The sequence below is a fragment of the Lagopus muta genome, chromosome 3, assembly GCF_023343835.1.
Source record: "Lagopus muta isolate bLagMut1 chromosome 3, bLagMut1 primary, whole genome shotgun sequence".
NCBI lineage: Eukaryota > Metazoa > Chordata > Aves > Galliformes > Phasianidae > Lagopus > Lagopus muta.
In genome coordinates, this window is record NC_064435.1 from 24,850,185 (window position 1) to 24,875,502 (window position 25,318).

General features: G+C 41.3%; 1 protein-coding gene across 1 annotated transcript in view; it reads right to left on the minus strand.

Moving 5' to 3' along the window:
- Positions 1–20,882, minus strand: part of NECAB1 (N-terminal EF-hand calcium binding protein 1) — a 56,937-nt gene extending 36,055 nt beyond the window's left edge. Inside the window, exons 1-3 of the mRNA XM_048939626.1 lie at positions 20,714–20,882; positions 17,566–17,590; positions 7,811–7,919 (exon numbers count right to left, since the gene is read on the minus strand). Of these exons, the coding sequence (XP_048795583.1) occupies positions 7,811–7,919; positions 17,566–17,590; positions 20,714–20,755 (176 nt within the window). The 5' untranslated portion in view covers positions 20,756–20,882. The remainder of the gene's footprint in view (positions 1–7,810; positions 7,920–17,565; positions 17,591–20,713) is intronic.
- Between the last annotated feature and the right edge of the window lie 4,436 nt (positions 20,883–25,318).

The following is a 25,318-nucleotide window of genomic DNA, read 5'->3' on the forward strand; positions in this document are numbered from 1 at the left end:
CTGGAGAACTGTGCAGTTGCTGCAGAACCATTTGCTAGCAGATTCTGAATCACATCAGCCCAAACAGGGAGACAAAAGTCAGCATGATGATGGCTCTTTTGCCATGGGTGGGATACACATCAGGGTTTTCACCTTTCAGGAGATGATAACGATGTTTCAACTTTGGAGTTTGTTCCAAAACAATTTTTCTCAAATGGAAGCTACCCCTACCATTAAACAGTGAGTTCACTGCTGATGTCTTCTGGAGAACGGATCTGAAATGAAACCTTGTAAGTCAGTTCCATTTAGGACAATGCAATAGAAATGGCTTGTTACATTTTGATCGTTCCCGTGTGACTGAGTCTCTTATTTTCTGCAGGATACTGAATTTTACATTAAAAATAACCAATCACGTGGAAAATTTCCAAGCAACTCTATTTGCATCTTGTCTGTGTGACTGGAGGTTCTGTGTTGGCATCAGAACCCTGTCAATCACTCATTACACTTCTTTTATTCAGTCATGAAATGCTGAACTGTATAATCAACTCATTCTGAACAGTATTTTCCCTTTTTCTCTGCACTTCATTTCCAAACTGATTTTTGTAGCTACCATCTTTAAAAGACTGAAGATTGAAGTCAATACCTGCAATTACATCTCTTAAACAGCAGCAAACACACCTTCCTCATGTCAGGGCTGCACCATGTACCTGAAATTGCTGTTCACTCAAAAATATAGCTTTAAAAATGGGCAAAAGCTAATGAATATTTTCCTCCTTCGTGTTTTGTTGTTGTTTTTTTTTTTTTCTTTGTACTGAATAATTCAATTTTGAAAAAAAATACTTTTGGCTCACTTGCACATCGTGTTATTACAGAGCCTGTCAGTATCTCATACTGTTTTTTAATCAATCTTTTTTGTTTCTTGATTATATTTCCTAGTTCATTATTTTTTCATTGTACTTGTATTGGACAGCAATAAATGAGCAGCAGTGAGTGGGTGAAACGAAAACAAAATATCCAAGGACCAATATCCATAAGTGCTGCTACAGACTGCTGTCAAATTACCAGTGAGTTGTTTTTTCAGCCAGAGTCATGAAGGAAGTACTGTGGTCCCATATAACATGTCTTTCACTGCAGTTACATTGCACAGGTTAATGCAGATGGATGGGTTCCCATGGCTGCAAGGATAGTGCTGACATCTTGCTTTTGGATATCAAGTCAGCATCCTTTTGGAGTTTGCCATTAGAGCATTCTCAGCCCTTCTCTTTTTGGCCCTTTTAAAAATGTTTTTTTATGAGGGTAGATAGTGATGGGACAAGGGGGAATGGTTTTAAACTGACACTGGGGAGGTTTAGGTTAGATATTAGGAGGAAGTTTTTCACACAGAGAGTGGTGACACTGGAACAGGTTGCCCAAGGAGGTTGTGGATGCCCCATCCCTGGAGGCATTCAAGGCCAGGCTGGATGTGGCTCTGGACAGCCTGGTCTGGTGGTTGGTGACCCTGCACATAGCAGGGGGTTGAAACTCAATGATCCTTGTGGTCCTTTTCGACTCAAGCCATTCTATGGTTCTTTGATTCTATGATTCTATAATTCTATGACCCAAGAGAGGAACTAGGGCAGTGGCTAATGGAGATCTGGACAGGAAGATGGGTATGTTGTGAGCCTCGAACCTTGGAGGCAGATGTTCATGTATGCACTGGGCATTCAGGCTACCCTGCCACAAAAGGAGACTCAGTGAATTCTCTGCAGCTGAGGACTTTGCAGTGAACCAGCCAGAAGGAACTTAATTGATAGGGCATAACACAGGCATCCAGTGTTGTTTGAGCTGCTCAAGCATCTTTCTGCCTTCACTTACATCCAGCTGCTTCTCCCTGCTGATCTATGCACATACAACTGTACATGTGTCTTCATTCAATGAACACCCAGTATGATGGACTATCCCAGATGCCCAGCATCTGCCTGGAGCTGTAGGTGCCCAAGTTTCTCAGGCCCACACCAAACTTGTCTCTGGTTTGTACGTGCTTTTTCTTCTTTAACTTGTGCCACACACAAAGGCTCAATGGGATACCTGCCTTTAAGAGGTTGTATGTGCCTCAGGTCTGTCCAAACACTCCTTGCATCCCTCCCACCTTGTAATTAAAGTACTGGCTGAGGACTTCATTTTCCCAGTAAGAAAAATGAGAAAAACAAGTCTGATTCCCCACTGACTCATATGAATCAGTAATCAGTGAAGCATTTATCACACCATCTCTCTGGTAGCATTGCAGACTGAATCCCCTCGAGATGTACTGCATATCTCTTAGTTTGTAACTTTGCCAAATATTCTCATTATCTTCTGACACCTTTCCCCTGAGGTTGCCATTATGCTAAAAACATTTTCTGTGAAAGTTATTGGGGGAGGGGGAGGTGGGAAGGAAAAAGGATAAGAGCAAAGGCAAGATTTGCTTTTGCAGTGAATGCTAAAACCAACTCACAGAGAGATTAACCATTTCAAGGAAGTGTGGCATTTGTGTTTTGCCTTATGGCAACCAATATTAGAGCCCACGTGCCATTTCACTGTAGAACTGTCAAATCTGATAATTTATGCAGAGGTTTGGGTGGGAAATAGTAAGTTTAACAACTGATTGAAATGAGTCAGAGTTATCCTTAATGTGTTTTACAATATTTCATCTATGCTTCACAGAAAATTTTATTAATTTTGTAACTTGGAACTATGCTAAGGTGAAAAATACTCAAGTCCTCTTCTGAAAATAGTGATAACAATCTGGTAGGAGTGGTCTTTGCCACAGATCTGTGCAGTGTTGATAAGGCTGATAAGTTTTCTGCTTGTTTACACTCCTAGTTGGGGTATTATGAAAGCTTTATAACAAGTCACTGAATAGCAAAATATACCCCAGTGAAACTATTAAAATACCAAAATACTCTCTATTTTGCTTGAAATCCATGGCACTTTTGTGGGGAGTATCTAAAGATATGGAAATTATGCCTGACTTTATGTCTACTTATCTTATTTTTACTTTTTAGATAGAACTAATCCTATGGACAAACATTTAGAGATCATGATAAATATGCCTTTAGCAAGTGATCCAGTCACACCACAGATGTTTGCAAATGCTGGCAAAGAATATATAGAGAAACATGGCATTGTATATATATATTTTGCCATTATCATCTTTTAAAGGATTGACTTAAAAAATGTTTATGGTAAAATTTCACTTTTGAAAAACTGATAGCATTCAGCATTCTCTTACACAAGGACTGCAGCTACAACATCCACAACTAACACAGGGCATACCTTTGGGTAAAGAGCTGTCTACAGAGAAGTAGCTGAGATGTAGGCGAATGACACCTCTGGGAAATACAATAGAGATTGATACAGACTGTCTGGAAGTCATGCTGATGGTACAGTTTGTTCTTTAAGATCTATATAAAAAGGCAGTGTAACTTCCTGCATTCTTTTCTTTTGTCTTAGGATATGTAGACAGGCTCATCACTAAATTTTGTGACAAAAGCTGTTTTTCCTGTTCCATTGCAGGAGAATCAAACTAGGTGACCTTTAAGGGTCCCTTCCAATTCAAACAGTTCTGTGATTCCTTGCTTATTAAAGTGCTTGAAATACCACATCTGCAATAAAAAAATACCACTTATTTTACCAATTATATGCAACTATAGGAGAAATATCTAGGTATTTGGGTTGGTTATGCACTGCCGTGTGATTCAAAAGGGTCAAGAAACAAAAGAGCAAGAAGAAATAACACCAGAAATATTTAAAAATTAAGGCTGGAAAAGACCACTAAGACCATCCAGTTCAACCATCCTAATACCATACTGCTCATTTTAGTGGTCTTCCATAGTCTGTCTGCTTTGTAATAGGTACATTACGTTAGTTTGTCTTGGTTTAAAAAAAAAATAATAATACCTTTCTAATTCTCTTCTTCCACAAGATTGACATTAGGATCTGAGTAATGGAATTTTATAATAGCTGGTTAATTTAGCTCCCTTCAAGGTGTTAACCTAGTGGAAGTCTCTTATACATTGAATTTTATTTTTTGCTTTTTGAAAGTTTGCTGTAGCTGAGGTGCAAAGAAAATTCAGGTTTCCTGAGCTTGTGGTCCATGAATATCAGTCTGAGGCCACTTGCTCGATCTGCACATAACAGCACAAAAACTAACATACAAAGAAAATGAGGTTTTGAGTGCTGGCAGAGTTAAAACATTTAATGCAGGCAGGAACAACCCTAAGTCTGCTCTTCTGATAAAATGAAATTTTGAAGTACACCGAAGATGTTTGGGAAGATCAAGACATATTCCCTTACCTGTCTGTCCTTGGCATTTACATGCAGTATAAATCACTACAGTATGAGAACGCTGCACAACCTCAGTCTTTACATAACATCACAGAATCACAGAATGGCCTGGGTTGAAAATGACCTCAAAGATCATCTTGTTCTCCTAATATTTAACCTAAACCTCCCCTGTTTCAGTTTAAAACCATTCCCCCTTGTCCCATCACTATCCACCCATGTAAACAGTCGTTCTCCCTCCTATTTGTACGTTCCTTTCAAGGCCACAACAAGGTCTACCCGGAGCCTTCTTTTCTCCAAGCTAAACAAGCCCAATTCCCTCAACCTTTCTTCATAGGAGAGGTGTTCCAGCCCTCTGATCGTGTTAGTGGTCCTCCTCTGGACCCGTTCCAAGAGCTCTGTGATCAATCATAAACTCCTCAGTGATTTCAGGCACAGACAACAATTTTTGCTTCACTCCCTTGGACTGTTTGAGAATGAAAGCATAATAGATGGTTTTAGGATTGTTTAATATGTGCACGTTTCTCCAAATTCTTACATTACAGAACTTCCTAAGGTTCAGTGAGCATTTTGCTGCTTTTCTTAGCCAACTGGTTAATTTAAGACATTTTACATAATCTGCCCTTTTCTGCAAATGCCAGTGAGTAAAGTTTTGTCCTCATTATATCTGCTTCATGTGATTTTTGCTGGAACGTCCTAATGAGGAATTCATATTACACTGCCCAAGATGTTTCTCTTTGCTATACCCACCTGATATTTGGCATGCTCTGTCTCGCTGTCTTATGACAAGGTTTTGAAAAGCAAAAAGGTGCTAAGGAAAGCCTTTAAAGTGTATTTCCCTTTATTAAAGAGAAATATCAAGTAGTATAGAGTGCTTTCCAGCTCTAAGTCAGGCATCAAGCCTTTTATCAGTTAAAGACTTCGGGAAAAACACTCAAAATCTTCTTATTGCTGTTTTAAATTAAAGCATGTTTTCTTATTATCTACAGCTAGGTTCTACTCTGTGACAAGTTATAAGTAAATAAACAAACAAATAAATACACTTCTGGTTGGAAAAAGTGATTTAGTGGTTTTTCTGAGTCTTCTACCTGTTCAGTCCTCTGAGAGAGATGAAAACCTGATCCTTCACAGCACGTACTCTTTGTGACTTTTGTACCATGCTTTTTGCCAAGCTTTTCTCAGAGTGAGAATGATCCCTCTCTGATGTCTGCCATGTATAACCTGCTGTCAGCTAGTAACAGTGGCCTTTGACAAAGCCTCATATTTCCCAGGAGGAAAATCGTAACGTTATTCTCATTTTACTATATATTCTTCAGATCTGTGTGTTCTCCAGTACAGAGGAAAAGCTCTAAAGATTGCAATTAATACAACTTCTACAATAAAAATATTTTTCAAATAATAATAATAATAAAGCTTTACAAACAAAAAGAAAAAAAAAACATCCAGGAAAAGAAAAAAATAGAACATCCTTAAGATCCTTTTTTAAAGATCTCACACACTTACTAAGGATATTTGCCCAACAAAGGTATATATGTACAATGGTGGTAACATAAACTGACTGTCAAGCACGTATAAGGGAACATGAACCTTTTAATAAAGGCTAAAAAACTTGTGTGAAGGATAATCTGATAATCAGATTCCCACAGTGTTCCAAGGAGCGTGTGGCTCATTTTGCTGGCATATAGACAGACTATTTGCATCGTCTTTGTTCCACAGCCTTAGCTGTGTTACAGTAAAACAAAAAACTCCTGTTGTCCTCCCATACTGTCTGTTAAGGTAAGTGATCTATCAGTGAAAGCTGCTTCTCTGTGCTTGTGGCATTCCACTAGTGAGAGCCTTTAAGACTAGGTGCTTTAGGATGGCCTTGGGATAAGGATGCCAATGCCTCCATTTCGTGCTGGCTTGAACCAGAGGAGGAGCAGCAGAAGCTGAGGATGAAGGGAACAAGGAAGGATGCAGTGCTGTGGCACTGACAAGTGAAGGAGAAAAAAACATAGGAGGGTTACTGCCAGGAAGAACTTATTTTGTTTCCTTGTAGAAAGATAAACCCAGAGACACAGTAGAGTTTAAATGATGTAAGTTCCTGTTATATTATTACATTGTCTTCATTTTTGTTATGGCAAGCATAGGAAGCTGGGCCATTATAGCATCTTCATACACACTGTCTCACTGTAGGCAGCTAAGGAAAGCAGTACTGATTTACTGCATGCTCACTGCTTGTAAGGGGGACCACAGCCCATGCCTCATGTCTTCACAACCCCTCAGCTAGAGAAATAAGCAACCTCCTTGACTACAGTGTTGTGATTTAAGCCAGCAGGTGGCTGAGCACCATGTGGTCATTTGCTCCCTCCCCCCATTTCTTAATGGGATGGGGGAGAGAATAGGGAAAAAAAGCAGAACTTGTGGGTTGAGATAAAAGTAAATACTAAGATAGAGAAAATGAAAAGGTGAATAATCATGATAAATAATTACATATATATATGAATGTCTATAACAAATGATGCCAAGCTACTGCTCATCACCCCCCCAAACTATGCCCAGTTCACTCCCTGAGCAATGGAAGAGAGCAAGGTGAACTCTCACCCCTTTCAAAACTCCTTCCATCAGCTGTCTAATTCTGTTCCTTCCCAGATCCTTGGGCCCTTCACTGAGAATTGCTTTGGTACTGCACAACATTGCATACTGCACTGCATACACTGCACAACATACCTGCAACTATAAATATCGGTGTGTTATCAGCATTGTTTTTCTCTTAGATCCGAACTACAGCATCATACCAGACACTCTAAAGAAAGCAAGTCCGTCCCAGCTGCAACTAAGACACACAGAGTTCAATTTAAAAAACACTACCTTAATAATACCATCCTGATTAGCAGTAACTGGGAGATCTGTAGTGAATAACTGCAGATGGACAGAAAGTAAATAAAAAGGAAAACCATTCTTTTCTTCAATCACTATACATAAGGAAAAAAAACAGCTTTAGAGAGAATGCAGTGGCATAATATTTGATCTGCTGAAAGCAATAAGCAATGTTGCCAATCTGTTGTCTTGCTTAGCCCAGTCATAATGAAGACATCAAAATTGCCCAAGAGATGACATCAGTACCGTTCCCAAACCAGCACCAGATGGAATGTCTTTTTCTGCCCTTTGTTATTCATGAGTGCTTTGGTTACTTTTTTCCCAGCTCAACATCTGGTCAAGTACTCGTCTCAGGTAATGAGTCAGTGAAGAGGGGTAAAGAATGGAGAAACTGATATTTAATCCTGGAGGATTAAATCCTGGAGGCCATAGCCTCATTTCCTTATTAACATGAGAGGAAAGCATAGAAAATTTGCTCTGCAAATCACATACATCAGAACTTAGATATTTCTAAAGAGTTTAGAAACAGTGCAGCTGAACAGCTTAGAGCAGAATGACAGTCTAGCTTTCCTAAAGAAGCCTTCTTCTTAGACTTTAAAATCACCCTGATGGCTTTTTCCATTCTCAGGTGCAGGGAGTAGCACTTTGAGTGTAAGAAGGGGACACTTACTCTGTATTGTGTGTATCAATCATGTGAAAAAGTTCATGCAGTTCTTCTCCACTCAGAACTCCATCAGCAAAGTAAGCTTTGAATTCATCAAAGGACAGTTTTCCATCATCTGAAAAAAGAAAATAAGAAGAAAGTGTCAGCTTTGTTTATGGTTCTGCTCATGTAGTCCATGCGACAAAGGAGGAAGCTATTAACAAAAAACACCAACCACGACCTCTTCAAAGTAAATGTAGAAACTTTATATTCAAGACATGTAAATAATATGATGTAAAATGCATAAGCTGTTGTACAAGAATTCTCAGTTAGACTGACAGCTCTGTTAATCTTCCTCCTTCTCATCTTTCAAAAAAGATAGTTTGGATTTGTAAGTCTCTACTGCCAAACACATCAAGACAATCTTCTTGTCCTTGCCTTGATCCCATTCACTGTGTCTTCTTCCCATCCTCCCCACCCTTCCTCCTGCTTGGTCCATGTCCATGTCTTCACCTCTGCATGGAATATCAGTGGCCTCTTGGGGCAAAGAAACCTCGGGAAACTACAAAACCAATAATTTCTTGAAGGAACATGTAGGTTCAGTGAAGATTACTCCAGCTATTTATAGTTATCTATTTATTTTCCTTTTCTACTGCTTCCTGCCTCTTAAGAAGGAGAATGAAAGGGAGTGCACAATTCAATAGCAGTAGGGTCTCCTGTGTGGCTAGCAATGTTAATCAATACACTGCACTGGCCTGCAGCATTTTCATTTTCAAAAAAAAAAAAAAAAAGAAGAAGCTCCAAGCTTGGTATAGAACTAACAAAAGAAAAAAGAAATGTTTGACTTTTATGGAGTAAAAAAATTCTTTACTATGAGAGTGGTATGAGAGTGGTGAAAAAGCTGCCCAGAGAGGCTGTGGATGCCCAGTCCCTGGAAGTGTTCAAGGCCACATTGCATGGGGTCCTGGGCAGCCTGGTCTAGTATTAAATGTGGAGGTTGGTGGCCCTGCATGTGGCAGGGGGTTGGAGATTCATGATCCTTGAGGTCCATTCCAACCCGGGCCATTCTATGATTCTGTGATTCTGTGAGTAAGAAGCCAGCTCCATGTCCTCTTCCAATGGAAAGAATTTCAGTTCATCTTCTTGGTCAGTATAGAAAATAATAAGTATTATATTTGACAGCATGTGACTAGTCTGGAGATGACACCAAAAATATGCAATGAGAAAACTGTTTTGAGCATATATCAGAGGTCAGCCAAATATTAAGGTGGTATTCAAATTGATCATGTAACATATAGTGGAGCTCAGCTATAAAAAATTTGACTTTATATTGTCTAAGTACCTACTACTACCATTTGTTTGGAACAAGAACAATCATAACCACATGGATCTCGATCACCACCAATATGATCTTGTCAATCCTGATCATCGATACATCTCCCTGTAGTTAGGAGGTGTCTTCAGGACTGATGAAACTGGAAGCAAGGAGAAGTCTCATATGATTAAATTTAGAAGGACAGTAATAGCATGTACACTGATTGAAGAGGAAAGTCCTTGTTACAACTTCTACTGCATTATTTAGCAGGTCATTTTCTTGATTTCACTTAAATTATAGCAAGCCTTTGTCTACATGAGACAAAACCACTGAGATGTATTAAGAAGGGGATAGTTGGTGTTTTCAGGATGTTAGCACTTTAAATTGAGGCTCTGCCCTCCTTTTGTCAAACTGTGCACAATCCTGACCAATTTCTAAAGGATTTCTAATTTCTAAATGAATACTACACTATTTTGCTGAAGTAGGGATGGTATTTCTACTTCCTTACATCTAATCTACATCTACTTCCTTACGTCTAAAAAATCCTACTGATTGTGCTAAGCTGCAGATACTTTCTAATAAACAGATTTTCCTATTCTTTTAATTAATAGAATCAGAAATTGATAAAATGTGTCATAGTTTGGATAGCTTGTCCCACCCATAGGATGGCCATGACTGCATTGACTGAAGCAGCAGAATCAGGCAATCATTTATTCTTGTAAGTAAGACTCTTGGATGCAGGGATCATTGGAGTCTATTAACTTGGCCTCTAATTAGACAGCATGATTATTTTTTTCTTGAGAATATGATTCAAGGCTGAGGAGAGGGAATTAATTAAATGAAAAAAATAATGAAAATTCTGACCTCTGAAATGGACTAAAGTCCAACATAGCTTATCATTCATAGGACACAAAACAACTGTAGAGCAAAGGGCTGAGATGCCCTTAACACCCAACAAGTTTACAATACTGCAGCCTAATTTTACAGCAGTGAAGCATCCATTACAAAGGCAGTGTCTGAATCCTGTAACTATGAGCTCTGCAGTAGCATGCTCACTTGAAGAGCAGAGCTAGGGAATATCTTCAATCTCTTACTTGCTCTTATTTCATAATTTCTTTGATTTGTATATATGACTTCAAATGTGCTGTCTTCAAGAGGATTCAAAATTGGACAAATTGAGTGTCTGTTTCAACAAAAACATTTTGAAAGGTTCCATTTGAAAAGACAGATTGTAGCTGGCAATAATCATCATTATGATTAAAATGAAAAGGCAAGATCTATAAGAGATCTAAGTCAAGATGGCACAAGTGTGTTGAAGTGGTGAAGATAGGCAACTCCCTTTGACAGAACTGCCATGATTACCTAATTGAGAATCTAAATACATCTGCCATTTGGCACTGGTTGCAGAGTACAAATACCAACAAGCTGCTTTTCACAGCTATGCTTTCTTTGGCTTATGCTGACAGAATTTATCATTTAATTAAATTGCCTCTGCAACTTTAGCCTCTGCTGTGCAGGGGATTCATGTGAGCTACACACACACACAAGGAAGCAGTGATTTTTGGCAACTTTCCTGTATTAAGCATATGTGTTTACTCACAGAGCAGCCTGGCTGTGACACAGAACCTGAAACATCTGCCTATTTATCTTTGTTCTTGAGGATCATTGGTTTTACATCAATCCACAAAATCAATGAACTGCCAACTGCCAGATTGGGCACATCAGCTGTTTGCTTTGTATTTCATTATCTAACAGCAGAGGCTGCCTTTTGATTCATCACTGTTATTTTCAGTAACAGTTTTAAAAGCCAGTCTGATACTTCAGTAAGGTTGCTGCTGGCAAAAGCTAAGGAGCGTTGAACATATTTGGTTACTTACAGACTTCATGCAGCTACACTTACTGAAACAACAACTTGATTATTTGAGGCATTTCTCTCATTTGGTATAAGTGTAACTGTTTGCTACTGTAAGTGGCAGCCAGGGTAGATCTGTTCCTCTTGAGTACTCAGATGAAGTTCAGGCCCAATCCCTAGCAAGTGTTCCTTTTACTGTTTAATTGAAGACTTCTGCCTAGCCAACTGCTTTCCCAGCTTCCAGCATGAGCCTTAATTTAAAAGACTGCATCACATATCCTCAGTCCTCCCTCCCTGGAGGCATGGTTCACTGCCCGCAGAGCTTCCAGATAAATACTGTCTGGTTTAGGAGCTCCAAAGCAGCAGAGCTGAACCGTCTGTTACAGATACTTCAGTCTTTGCCACTGGCAAAGTGACAGGGGATGGGTGATTCATGGAAGATAAACTTTTCCAAAGGCACATCCCTTGGACAAACCAGACAAATCCTTCAGCCTTCAGCAGTGTTTGCCTTGGCAACATTATCTCACAGGAGCTGTTTTGCAAGCCTCGCTTGCTCTTGCATATTTGTGAAGTTTCTTCAAAAACAAGCATAGTTCCCCAACCTCCTTGGAGCCCAAAGGTTCCTGACTGGCAGTATAAACAATAAAATATATCTCCCTATGTAGCTCCAAGAGTAAAGCCTTCTATTTTATGATGTTGACTCACGACATCAAGAGGGGGATGTTGGCAGATGTTCCTACCAATAGAAGCATAGAATCATCAAAGTTGGAAAAGACCTCCAAGATCATCCAGTCCAACCATCCACCTACCACCAATATTTCCCCACAAAACCATGTCCTTTAGTACATCTAAATGCTTCTTGAACACCTTCAAGGAATGCGACTCCACCACCTCCCTGGGCAGCCAGGAGACATTGCGAATTGTCTATCCTGTCTAATTGACTTCAAAGGACTACAGTGACAAAAGAAAGCCACATTTGTACTCTCTTTCTGAGTTGAAAGATAACCCCAGTGAGCAAAACAAAATAATAATTAAAAAAAACAAACAAAAAAAAAACCAAACCAAAACAAAACAAAACAGAACAAGGTACCTTTGATGTATTTGGATTCTCCATTCCCAAAGACAATGGCAAATGATGAGTTTGAAGCCAACAGAGGTTATAGTGATCAGGGGAGCAGTGTACCTTGCAGAGGTGATGGCAAAGGTCTGAAGGCAACCAAACAGTTCCCATTGTCACCTATTTTTCACTTCTGGGTAGGACTGTGAGCCCTTCCCAGCAGATACTGCCTTTATTCATTCAGCATAGGCCTCCAGCAGCAAAGGTAATCTACAAGCTTCACAGATGAGCTTCCAGCCAATGTTTCCATAGCAGGAGCAGTATCAGATGGCTCATATAGCTTACTGCAATCAGAAGAGCTGAGGGAAGGAAAACTAAAACTGATCCCAGGATTCAACCTGATTAGATGGGAATTCAAAAGCACAGACAATAGAACTGTGCCAGCCCAACCAGACTGCAAGTCCATAACTACTGGATGGATGAGATGCTAGAATCAGAGCACTTGAGTGCTAAAAGATACTGACATTTCTCAGCAATATACACAGAGGAAGCAGGAAAGGGGTGAAGATAGAACCAGATTCAAAGACTTGAAAAAACTTAATTTGTTGCCCTATGGCACCTAGACTGAATGAGACAAAGGAAATGCTGGTGGAATAATAAATTTCAGAGGTTATGGTGATCAGGGGAGCAGTGTACCTTGCAGAGATGATGGCAAAGGCCTGAAGGCAACCAAACAGTTCCTGCTGTCCCCTATTTTTCACTTCTGGCTAGCAATATCCTCCAGGTTTCAGACATAAGAGGATGTGTAAGAAAAAGTACTAAATCTGAAGCTTTAAAGATTCTGTACTTTCAATGACTCTGATCTGCATCAAGTGTTGATATAACCAGATATAATGATTTCGAGCCATATCAGGTAGATTCAGTCAATAGAATCTAGTGCAGGAGAAGCACATGTAACTGTGTGGTTCCAGCAGAGTAGGATAAATAGGAAGAAGGCTGGAATCTAAAAGTCGGCCCTTTTTTTTTTTAATAGAAATAGTAAAATTTGGAATCTTAAAATCCACTGGAATGGAACTTATGAAATGTGAAAGAATATAAATATGTGAAAATGTGAAAAAATACAAATATTAAGTGATGCTTAATATCTGTTTATGATTACCTTTTGTCTACTGATTATGCCAAGCCCTGTTTGTTTTCACTGCAGCATGACTTTTTACACAGGTAGTGATAAGGGGGAATGGCCTTAAACTAAAAGAAGGGAGATTTAGATTAAATGTCAAGGGGAAATTTTTCACTGAGAGAGTGGTGAGATGCTGGCACTGGCTGCCCAGAGAGCTATGGATGCCTCATCCCTGATGTGTTCAAGGTCAGGTTGTTTGGAGCCCTGGGCAGCCTCCTTTGGTGGGTGGCAGCCCTACTCCTGGCAGCAGGGTTGGACCCACTCATGGACACTGGAATGCAGGGCCCAGCCCCAGAGCATCTGAGGGATTTGGGGAGTGGGGTGGGGAATCCAGAATTCAGAAAGTCTCTGCTCCTACAGAAATCATTTCCATCAGTGTTTTCAAATCTCTCTCTCTTAGGAGCTTCAGAGATGTCTGAGACAAAGCTTGTGCTCAGTGTTTTTTCATAACAGTTGACTGGTATTTCCAAATCAATGACAGCATCTGCATACAAACCACCTTTTCAAACCAGCTGTATTAGAACAGTTTTACTTAACTCCTGCTTGGGTTTGATCCCAGGGTTAGGAGGGAACAAGCCCATCATCAAGCACAGGTTCTTAACTTGTGAGACTCAGTAGCCAGGCAAGCATGCTGCTATGCTTGTAGCCATTTGTTTCCACCTCCATAGAGAATAGACCTGAAGCAGCCATGCTCCCCTCAAGAAAAATCCTGAGAGGATAAAGCAGAAAGACTTTGACAAAAGAACTGCTACGCTTGCAAGATGAGGAGCTGTGCCTTCAGTAGATTATCTCCAGTTTGCATATCTTACTTCTCCCCTGCTAAGTGGGGAGGAGATTTTACTTTTTGTGAGGAATTTCATGAGTTTGATGTTGTAAGTAGCAAAAGAAATAAATGAAGAACTTTCAGTTGGGAATTTTCAAAATAAGTTCTGTGTCAAATACTTTGAACACAGGGATTTTTTGTAAAGTAAACCAGACCAAAACTTCATTTTGGCATGCAAAACCAAAACCTCTCCTTTCCAGGTAGGTCAATGTGCAACATCTCACCTTTATGAAATTGTTTTTATTCCTCAGGATTTTCTGTTGCTTTTGTCAATATTATGAATCATATATTTCTTCAAACTGTGATATTCCTTTTCCATGCCAAGTTCCCTCTCTCAGAAAATCATATGACTCTTTCAGTTGCAGGAAAAGCGTTTATCTGATCCATACAGAGTGGAGCTGCTCAGTCATGAAATACAACCTACAGATAGAATTTATGAAGCTGATCATCCTGTTGAAATTGTAGATATTTCCAGAATTGGAATGGCAACAGAATGATGGCAGAGAAAGAAGCCGCCACCACAATATAATTAAAATTTATATGCCTTCTTTTAAATGAGGAGAATGACTTTGATAAAGTAGTTTCTCACTTAAACCCATCTGTCATAAACAACTGTCATGTCTATGAGTAACAGAAATTCAGCAGGATTTCTCAGCTCTGTAGCTCTTAAACAGTCCTTCCTTTGCTTAAGGCAAGCCATAAGTTAACAATCCCTAAGTTCAGAGTAAGAACAGCCTCTCTTATCGTAGCCTATTTTTCAGTTTGATCCAACGTTTTGATTGCATTGTTTTATGGCTGTCAAACAAGCAACAAGTAGGGTTTTTATAATTAGTTGCATTGGGGGTATTGTAATCCCATAGAATTATTATGGCAGCTCTGAGAGAAGTGTGGAAGAGCTTAACAGATATCCTGGACAGCAACTTGGTATTTGTTACTGTAAGCCAACACTCAGTTTCTGTAGCACAGAAAGGTGACTGGAAATGTAATTATCCTATAGAATCATAGAATCACCAAGGTTGGAAAAGACCTAAAAGATCATCCAGTCCAACCATTCACCTATTCCCAATAGCTCCTACTAAACCATGTCCCTCAACACAACATCCAGCCTTTCCTTGAACAACCCCAGGCTCGGTGACTCCACCACCTCCCTGGGCAGTCCATTCCAGTGCCTGACCACCCTTTCTGAAAAGTAATACTTCCTCATGTCCAGCCTGAATCTCCCCTGCCGTAGCTTGAAGCCATTCCCTCTGGTCCTATCACTATCCTATTCATTAATGAAAGCTAATGATCTGTGTTGACAACAGTGTAAACATATTAGGTATGTCTTCAAATTTCCAGTAACATTTCAGAGCAGTTACTTAATATCATGGCCTTAAAACAAATCTGCTCCTTAATAATTCAGCACTAACCTCTGCTAGATTAGCAAAGTGGAAGTCCCACAGGCTACTGATGGTTGAGCAAACACAATTAAGCACATATGAAACCACTTCCAGTTTATAGACTTAAATTAATAGAACTGGAGTGCTTGATCTCAATTCCTCCAGTACTATGCTGTAAAGCATCCATGTATAGCTGTGAACTCCAGTGACCAAAGTCTCTAGGGCTCATGTGGCTACTGGAACAAGCAAGTTCTTCACTGATTGTGAGAAGTTTCCTCTGTTCTAATAGAAAAGTGTAAGTAATAAACTGGGGAGTAACTTGAGGGAGGACTGGAAGTCCTCCTCACCATCAAAGTGCTGTGGATCCAACAGGATTGGGACAGAGAATGAATTCAGATGTTGGGACATAGACTTGAAGCCCCAAGGGCTCTTGATGGCCACAGTGGCGTTCAGCAGGAGCTGGCCATGGACGAGTGCTACAGGGCTGACTAGGAGAGGAAATAGAAAATCTGTCACTGAGTAATCATCTGGATAATGCTCAGTCACATTCAGATCTCAAGAGGGATGCTGACTGCTGCTCTGTACCATGCACTCAGTCTCGTACCAATCTTCGGGCAAACATAAGCATCTTCCCAAAAGCCACAAGCAGTTTGCTGGCAATGCTGCAGTTGGTGTGAAGCTAAGCTGGCAAGGCACTGCTGGTGAAGGTCCTCTTTCATCCCTTTCCCAGCATCCCACACATCCCACATGTTCGGATTCAGTTTGATTCATCACTGCACTTGAGAGTCTTTGGTGAGCTGAGGGAGATAACAAAAAATCACTACAAAAAAACCTTACATTGGGCTGGTTTTGTGCCCCTGAGCTCTCTGAATGAGACTGCTGTAGTTTAGTGGGAAATACCAGTTGCTGCACACAAGTTTGGGCAGAAACACACTGCCAGAGGTGGACCTCCCAGCAACAGCTAATGGCTACCCAATGTCCCCAGCTATACCATCCAAATGTACAGGAGCTGCTTTAGTGCCCAGCAGGTCTTCCTTGGAAGTTCTCCTCTTTCATTGAGAACACTGGTCATTGTGCCTTCACTTACCAGAGTCAGCTTTATCAAAACTGCACGATATCTGTTTTCTGAGGACAGACTGGGAGTAACCTGCCAGGGGTAAGCCTGTCTGAGCTGTGGGTCTGGCACTGCTCAGTGCTACAGGAAAATGCCAAAGTGCAGCCTGAGCTTTTCTAAGAACCTTAGTTTCCCTACTTCTTATACATTAGCATTACAGTGATAAGTAATTGGGAGCCTGTATTTTCTTCCTGTCTTGTGTGATCTAGCTCTGGTTACCTAATAATGTGTGATAGCATAAGTACTATTATGGTAATGTAGTAGTATGACTTCATAGTCTCAGAAGTACTCAATCTCACATTGTGGCAGTGACATCATTTTCCTATGGAAAGTGGCACAAAATGAAAATGTGATTTGACCAAAATTGGACAGTAGTTCAGAGATGAGAAAAGGAGTTAAAGACAGGTCCAAAACAATGAATACGTACACCAGCCAAAACTCCTGTGATGAACCTTGTGGCCTTTATGGCCAGGCCCTTCCCCTGCTATAGCCAAAATGTGTGAAGATTCACATGGTCCAACTTCCTATATTCAAACAGGGGAGCAACATATGTGGAAAGAAGATTTGTCTTTAGCACCAGGAGAAAAATTTCAATAATGAAGGTTCAAAAACCTCACTTTTGTGTTATAAATGCACAAGTTGAATTTAAAGTTTTATTCTGCCTACTGACACACAGAACAAACACATAAACACAAACGGAGGGAATGCAAATTTGACTGCTGGATATAGCCTATAGTGTTTTAAAAAAGTAATAAAATGAAGCTAGAACCAAATAGATCAAAACTTTTTGGGAACAGAATGTCATTATGAAAACTCCCACATACACCAGAAGTGCAAATCAAACACACATGCTAAATTGTGAAAGCAAAAGATCTGTTCTTAAGGAATCCATTGGGAGAATCAGTGCACAACAATACACATTGCACAAAACCTGTAGAAAACATAAAATGGCGTGAGAGATGGCTGGTTTTCATATCAAGATGTTTAAAGCATGATTTAAAGGCTGTATCAGTGATGAGTATTTTTCCCAAAGGGAAGAGGGAAACAGGTGACTGGTCTTACCATTCTTGTCTGCTCTTCTCAGTATCTAAATGAAAAAAGAGAGAAAGGAATTACTTTTCTGATACGAGTTCAGAGCATATAAGGCTGTATTTAATGGGCATTCACAGTTGAAGTGCTACATTCACATTCCAGAATGCTGCATAAAAATTGAAAAGCCTTCAGTGTATCTCCATTCTTCTCTTGCAAAATTGCTTTCTTTAACTCCTCCTGTGCTGCATGCACATAAACCAAACCCCTAGGAACCAGCTTTATTTACTAGTTTATATATGGCTTACAGGGATCATGTTCAGGCACAAAACCTGATCCCACAAAACTGCTGTGCTTATGGACTTGGGGATGGGAGAAGCCGTATAGAGAAGCAGAACAAGGGCAGTTGGCAGCTGGGGCGTGTTCTGAACATCTGAGGTGCAGAGAAAGACTCGGGGTCTGGGTGTGTGGAGGGAGAAGCAGGAGAGGAGCTGGGGAGCACACAGTGATCAGACTGGGGGTGGCAGGCAGCAGTGTCAGCTGAGTGGAAGCAAATCTCAGGATTCCTCTGATGATAGGAAACAGAGGTGGAAGAAAGGTCTCCACATGCAAAGGCTGTGGAAGGACCCCAGCGGGTGCCCCCAGTGAAGACCAGTGGAATCTCACCTGGGGTCTCAGTGCAGGTACCACCACCACAGCCCACTCCTCGATCAGCAGTTTATGGTAGGTCCCTGTTCTCAGGGTGAGGTGGTTTTGCTGATTAGCTGCCAATGGCAGGAGTGTGCTCTGCTTATAGTGCTGCAACTAAATGAAAAACCTGAGGATTCAGCTGCCACGTTCTGCTGGATCATCCTTGTTGCTGAATTCTGTCATATGGTGTCAGGGCAGAAATGACAAAACAGTGACCAACAACAGGATTTCGTTTGTGACCTCTGAGCTGAACTTTCCTCTGGGTCAGTTTACATCGTGTGCAGTATGAAGGAGGCTTATCAGGATGACACCCTCCCTCCTTGTATTTCCAGATAAATTAGTTTTCTGTATGAGGATTGGACTGTTTGGGGTTTTAAAGTTTATACTCTAAACTGGAAATTTCCTCCTAATGCTAACATAAAACTTTTGGCTAAGAGCAGAGCAAAGGAAAGAGCATTCAGAGAATTGTTGGAATAAAATAAAATCTTTTTCCATGGTTCCTAATGGGTAATATAAAGTCTTGGATTCCTGGCAGGTTGAACTGGACTTTTGGGAGACTGTTGTTGGTCTTTCTCCCATGTCACTGCCAAGCACTCTTATTTCCTTTCTTGTCACCTGGAGGAAAAGTCAGCATGCATGTCAGTGTATCTATCAGCCAAAATGGCATAGAATCATGGAATCATTAATGTTGGAAAAGCTTCTGAGGTCATCTAGTCCAACTACCCACCTACCGCTAATACTGCCCACTGAAGCATCATGCTCCATAGCTAGTAACTGTATGTATGCAGAGATGGCAAAGAAAGTCACAGAGTTGAATGATTTTGCAGGTTTTTTTTCAGCTGGAAATTGACAGATTCGTGAAGTCTGAAGACAGCACTGTGAGATCTAAAGTGATGAACTGAGCTTTGTTTTGCCCAATTACAGGCGATTCAAAGGAACGATGGGTGCCCACCACCAGAAGCATATCAAAGGTGCCAGCAGTGCTGAAGTCCTGCTGCTCGCCTTGCAGGTTCATTACTAACAGATTAAAATGGCCGTTGTCACAAGCAGCAGAGCCTCATGTGTGGTACAGCTACAGTAGGGATGCACACTGCACCTGGGGCAAGGCATCTACATCACCAAGAGTGCTGTTTATTCCATCTTGGCTTATAGATGTGTAGGGTCAGGGGCATCAATTGACTAGAGGTGCCCCAAAGATACGGGTCAAAGCTGGCTAAAAAAATCTGCATAAAGATACTTTTTAATGAAAATAACACTACCACCACCATATAAAAATGTTAAAATAGTTTGGATGTATGGTAGGTATTTTGACACAAAAGCAGGGAGGAGGTTGCACTAGAAATCAAGACTGCTGTATTTTCATTATGCACTCAAATGGAAACAGTAACTCGATGAAGAGATTTAAAGAAGTTCTTATGAAGCCTAGAGAAATTATTAGATGAGCAGACATGGTTTTGATTTTGCTTGAAATAATTTGGGCAACAACCTGGGGACGTTAATCATAGAATCATAGACTCTTCTGAATTGAAAGGGAACCTTAAAGGTCATCTAGTCTAACCCCCCTGCAATGAATAGGGACATCTACAGCTAATGTGGTCATATTGGATAAAACATGTAGATAGAGGATCCTGAAAACAAGCTTTAATACACAACATGTCCTTTCTAGCAGATACTGTGGATTAACTCTGATATAAGAGTTGGTCTGAAGTAGATCACAGTTGGTGGTAGTGTTTGAGTGCTATGAAGGTACGTAGATACGCAGGTATGAAGATTTTCAAGTCTCAAGAAATGCAGAAGATACGTTAGAGATTTTGGGGATGGAGTTTGCCTTTTATGCAGTGCTTGCCTTAGTCCAAAGGAACTCTCGGTGCCAAACAAGCTTAGACAACAAGTATTGCACCTGCATCTTGAGGGACTGAGCTGACGGTCCAGCACTGCACCTGGAGGAGCAGGATGGGCACATGCTGGGCTGCTCCCTCACCAGGCTTCCCTTTCAGGTCTACTCAGCACCTCAAACCCATCAGGCTCTAGCAGGACACAGTGGGAAAAACTCCACACTTTTGCAGGGTGAGATACTCTTAGTGGAAAGCCCAGAAAAAAAAATAAAGTAAAAAGCCAAGCAATGCAGCTTGGCAAATGATGGTTTTTTCACCCAGTGCCTCTCTGAACCTTCCCTCATTGCAAACCTGCTCTCCTGATACAGACACACTGTTGGCAGCAAACTCACTCTCCAACACAGGAGGAAAAGAGGAAGGAGAAAGCGAAGGGAAAAAGGAAAAGGCAAACGGAAAGGGAAAAGGGAAAAGGGAAAAGGGAAAAGGGAAAGACCCATAGCCTTGCTCAGCTTCATTTCCTTCCACACAGGAGAGGAAATCGTAGCTCCGCAACAAAAAAAAAGGCAAAGAAAAAAACCCACAGCAATAAATACACCCCCATCCCCAGATGCTTGGGAATGATGCAGGGGGTCCCGGCAAGGCTGCCGCCTACTCACATCGCGGAAGATGCGCAGCCCTGCGCCCAGCTCCGCCGCCATCCGCCCGTCTCAGCCGCCGCCACCGCCCGCAGCAGCGCCGGGACCACGGAGGGAAACCCGCCGCCCCCCGGCCCCGTCCCGGCCCCGGGGCTGGATGCTTTGCCGGGGGACGGGCCGCAAGCTCCGCCCGCCGGGGGCTGGGTCCTGTGTGCGTCTGTTGGTGCCGAGGGTGAGCTCCCTCCAGTGAGTCGGGCAAATCATTAGAGAGAAAAAGAAAAAACGCCCCAAAAGAGGCTGGAGGGGAGCTCGAAGGATGCGGTAGACCCTGTGTTGAGAGACGGCACTCTGACATTTCTCTCTGGGTCAGTTTTGGGTTAAGCCTCTTTTGTAGTCTTGGAGTGTGGATAGGTAATGAGGACCAAGCATATTTTTACTTCTCCGTTATGGACGTAATGATAACCAAAAGCAAATGGGCTTGAAAATAGGATCCTATGTCTGAGAGCGCTGCCCAAACGCTCCCTGAACTCCGGCATGGGGCCGTGCCCGCTGCCCCGTGCAGCCCGTTCCGTGCCCGCCGCCCTCCGCTGCAGCCCCTGTCCCTGACCGCCACCCTCCTTCCCCTGACGCAGCTCCATGCCGTTCCCTCGGGCCCTGTCGCTGTCACACGGAGCAGAGCTCAGCGCTGCCCCTCCGCTCCCTGTGAGGAGCTGCAGCCGCCGTCAGGCCTCCCCTCAGCTCCTCTGCCCTGGGCTGCACAAACACAGGGACCTCAGCTGCTCCTCATACATTTTGTCCTCCAGAGCCTTCACCATCTTTGAAGCCCTCTATTGGATGCTCTCTAATGGCTTGATGTCCTACTATTGCGGCACCCAAAGCTGCACCCAGTGCTCAAGGTGAGGCTGCACAGCCGCTGATATATCAAGATCTCTTTACAAGACCTGTTCTCAAGGGATTCAACATTTCCTCCTAATGTAGTGACTTCCACAAACTTACTTTCTGGGGTTATAGAAGATTTATAATGCGTTCACTACTGACAGTACTTCTGGTGTCTGACTGAGCCTCTTGACCCAGGTGATGCCCTTTAGCTCCTGCTCTTGCTGGCAGATAACATGTAATTATCTACTACACATCACAGTCATGATAATGTCATAGGTAATGTGAGAGTGAAGGTTTTACTTTGAAACACCTTCCTGTATTAAAAGCCTCTGATACAGTATGGCATGTTCTGTGTGGATTTTCTTGCTTCTTCTACTTTGTACTCAGATTTTAATAGAGATCAAAGAATTCAGAGAGAGATTTGTCCAAAAGGGAAAACTGGGCATTTTGCAGGGTGAGAAAATTGCATCTTGCTTACTAAAGGTGTCTTGAAAGAGATGGAAAATCATCCCAGGCTATTATTGCTTTTTAATAATACTGAGAGGCTTCCATTTGATCTGCTTCTTGTGACAGAAGTCTGGATTGCTGTTTCTTTCCAGACAGAGAAAGAAGTCCAAAGGTTGTCTCAAGAGCCAGGACGATGAATAGAGATGTGGAAAAGCTTCTCTAGGTTGTATATGGGCTTGTTTTTGTTAACTGTTATAACAACAGTAATAATAATGATGCATATTTTACTTGAATTACTATCTTGAAACGAAAACATCTTTTTCTGAAGAACTAATATATTTCCCATTTGATTGGTTTTAACGGGAATACTTTATGCCTGTCTAGAGAAATCTTTCTTAAAATTAGTGAGAAATTTTATTGGCAAAAATATACATTTACAGAAATAAAACAAACCACGCAGGAATACAAGGAAGTCATATTTCCATCATTAAAAAATATTTCTTGCAAAGCACCTTTGCATGACATAGAAGTGTGGAAGAACTATTAAAGTAATGAACATTGTCAGAGACCATTTAGTTTTAAGGTTTAAATGAGCAAATAAATTTGTGAGGGGAGTAGCTGCATGACTTTCTGATGGGACCTTTTTATACCAGTAAACATTTTTTTAGAGTGCCTGAGTTTTAACAGCACAAGGAGGATGAAAACTCTGAATTTCACTGATTTCTGTAATGTGTTCAGTGATTCCTCTCTCTCTGAACAAAAGGCAGTGGGGAGGCTGTGGGGAGGCTATGGGGAGGAGGGCCGTGGGGATAAAGCCATATGAGGACATGGGAGTGCAATTACATGCAGTTATGTTCTGAAATCCCCATGGGAGGTTAACAGAAGCTAGTGACCAGTGATCTGGTCACTTCAGCAGCCACAAAGCTGTGCGGCTCATGGTTAATTAAAAGAAATGGAGCTGTCTGGGATGTGTGTGAGAATCAAGCGTAAAGCTGCCTGCTCTTTTTCTTGCCGTGTGTCACATCATTAAACTTGCATTTAGGAACCAGCCTACTGTACCAATGTCTTCACTCCTGTGAAATGAAAGGAAGTGACCAGCCAGTACTTAACGATGTTGCCCTTTTATCTGAGAAACAAACATAAGAAAAACAGCACCAACAGCTGCCCTACACTTACCGTGCAGTGGGCTGTGCAACAGAAGCCCTCAGCAATGGGGTAAATGAAACAGCTTCCTTTATACGGAGGAAATGTAAGCGTTCTGACTCTCTAATACAGTTACTAAGTCACTTTATGATGGTTAGCCATGTGTGTTTCCTCTAAATGTCAGGAAAATGCTCATGTCAAAGTAGAACATTTCCAATTGAAGACTAGCTTGCACGCTATGGTAGCCCACGGGTCTGTAATGAAAAGTACTCTTTGGCAGAAGAAATGTATCTGCTTTATGTTCCTTTTTAAACTGTAGGAGTGGGATGGTAGCTACAGAAAGAGTTGAACTAGCATAATATGATGTCTCTCTGTAGCTCTCAGAACATGGTGTTTTGTCATGGTTTGAACATCTGGCCTAATGCTCTATAGGCAAAACTCAAATCCCCCAGACCCATGGCCTGCTCCTTTTCCTCTGGTCCCATCTCCACTGTTTGATAGAAGAGAAGCCAAAACGAGGAAAAAAAAAGAGAAGCCAATTCCTCCAACAGGAATCCAGAGTAGACAACTGGGATGCAGAATGTACATCAGCAGGTGAGTTGAATCCTGTCTGTGTGCACTGGAGCTCTTTTCTTGTTCACCAGGAAAATAAATATGGTTTAAAGCCATAACAACACATGGAATTAAGCAGCTGATTTCCTTGTTGCTGTGATGCTTCATACAGCTTGCACTAAAACATTATTTTGCTCTTTTTTATTTGCATGCTCTTTCTATACCTGTTTGGGAAAATCACAGTTTACATAGAGGCTCTGAGTATTATTTTTCCAAGCAGTTCTGTGTGTTGGACTGACTCTTACCAGTCAGTAGGAAACATGAGACCTCTCCTGGGATCTAAGGCAGGCTTCAGAGCAGCAGCTGTGAACCTTCTCTCTCTTTATTGCCCCCTCCTTTCCATCTGTAGGAGATAAACAAGACTTCTGAGATGGAAAAGTATAATTATAAAAATAGTAAAACCGGTATGATTCTGATTTCAGTAATGCACAGCAGTGCACTCAAGGTGCCAAGAGTAAACTAGATAGGCATCACTGTACAAAGCATAGTGGTTTTCCTTGCAAGAAGTAAAACTTTTTAAAATTTTCACACACTCTCAGACACAGCCAGACAATGTTTTTAGTACAATGTTTTAGGGACTTGTGAAATACATAAGATGCATGATGTTAATTAATATACCACAGAGAGTTCTCTATGCATGCTCTGTTTACAGCCAGTCCTGCAGGAGCATTTTAGAACAAACAAAGTGTAGTAAAATGACTTTAATGGGGCACCCAGCAGAGACTATGTCTCATGTTGAGAAAAAGCCTGCTGTGAGGCTGGATGCCTAAGTCAGATATTTGCTTTAAAGATCTAAGAAAAGAAACAAAGGGGAATATCAAAACATGACAGAACCAGAAGCATGACAGTGCAGTAAAAGAGAAGATCTTTCCTTCTTTGTATTTGGGAAAAAAAGGTAGAAGAAAATGCCAGTTGTTAGACTGAAGCTAAATATTTAAATATTTAAACGTTGAACCCAAATACAAAGAAGTCCAGTTCACAGTACTGAGATATAAGCAATGCTCCTGAGCAGACCCTAAGCCTCAGCTCCTTTTCACTTCATAAGGGAGATCAAATGTCTAGCTGTATTACAAAGCTTTAATCTGTCATTACTTGTAAAACCAGGGAGGATAGTTCACTGAAGAAGCCAAGGGGAGGGAGAAGAAGAGAATTCTTCAGAGGTGAATGCTTCTTCAGCATTGACTACATAATAATTTTAGGAGGCTGGCCAGTTTATTCAAATGCCTGAAGTTTGTTGGGGTGTGTAAATAACTACAGTTCCGTGCTTCTGTATCCTCCCACCAATGTTCTCATATGAGTGATTTGTATTGATTTCCCCCGATACTGGGTGAGTTTTGGATTCACTTATTTATGACTGTTTATGCTGGAAATGTCAAAGGCAGGTTACCTTCAACGCAAGTTATTTTTCAGGTGTTGAATGTGCTGTGACTCACCTTGGGGTGAGCTGGAACAGAGAGAGAGCTCTTCTAGGTGTTTTTGAACCATCACTGTGTTGGCATGCAGTTGGTGTGCTCTGAGATTACTGTGATGTAATGATGAGATTAC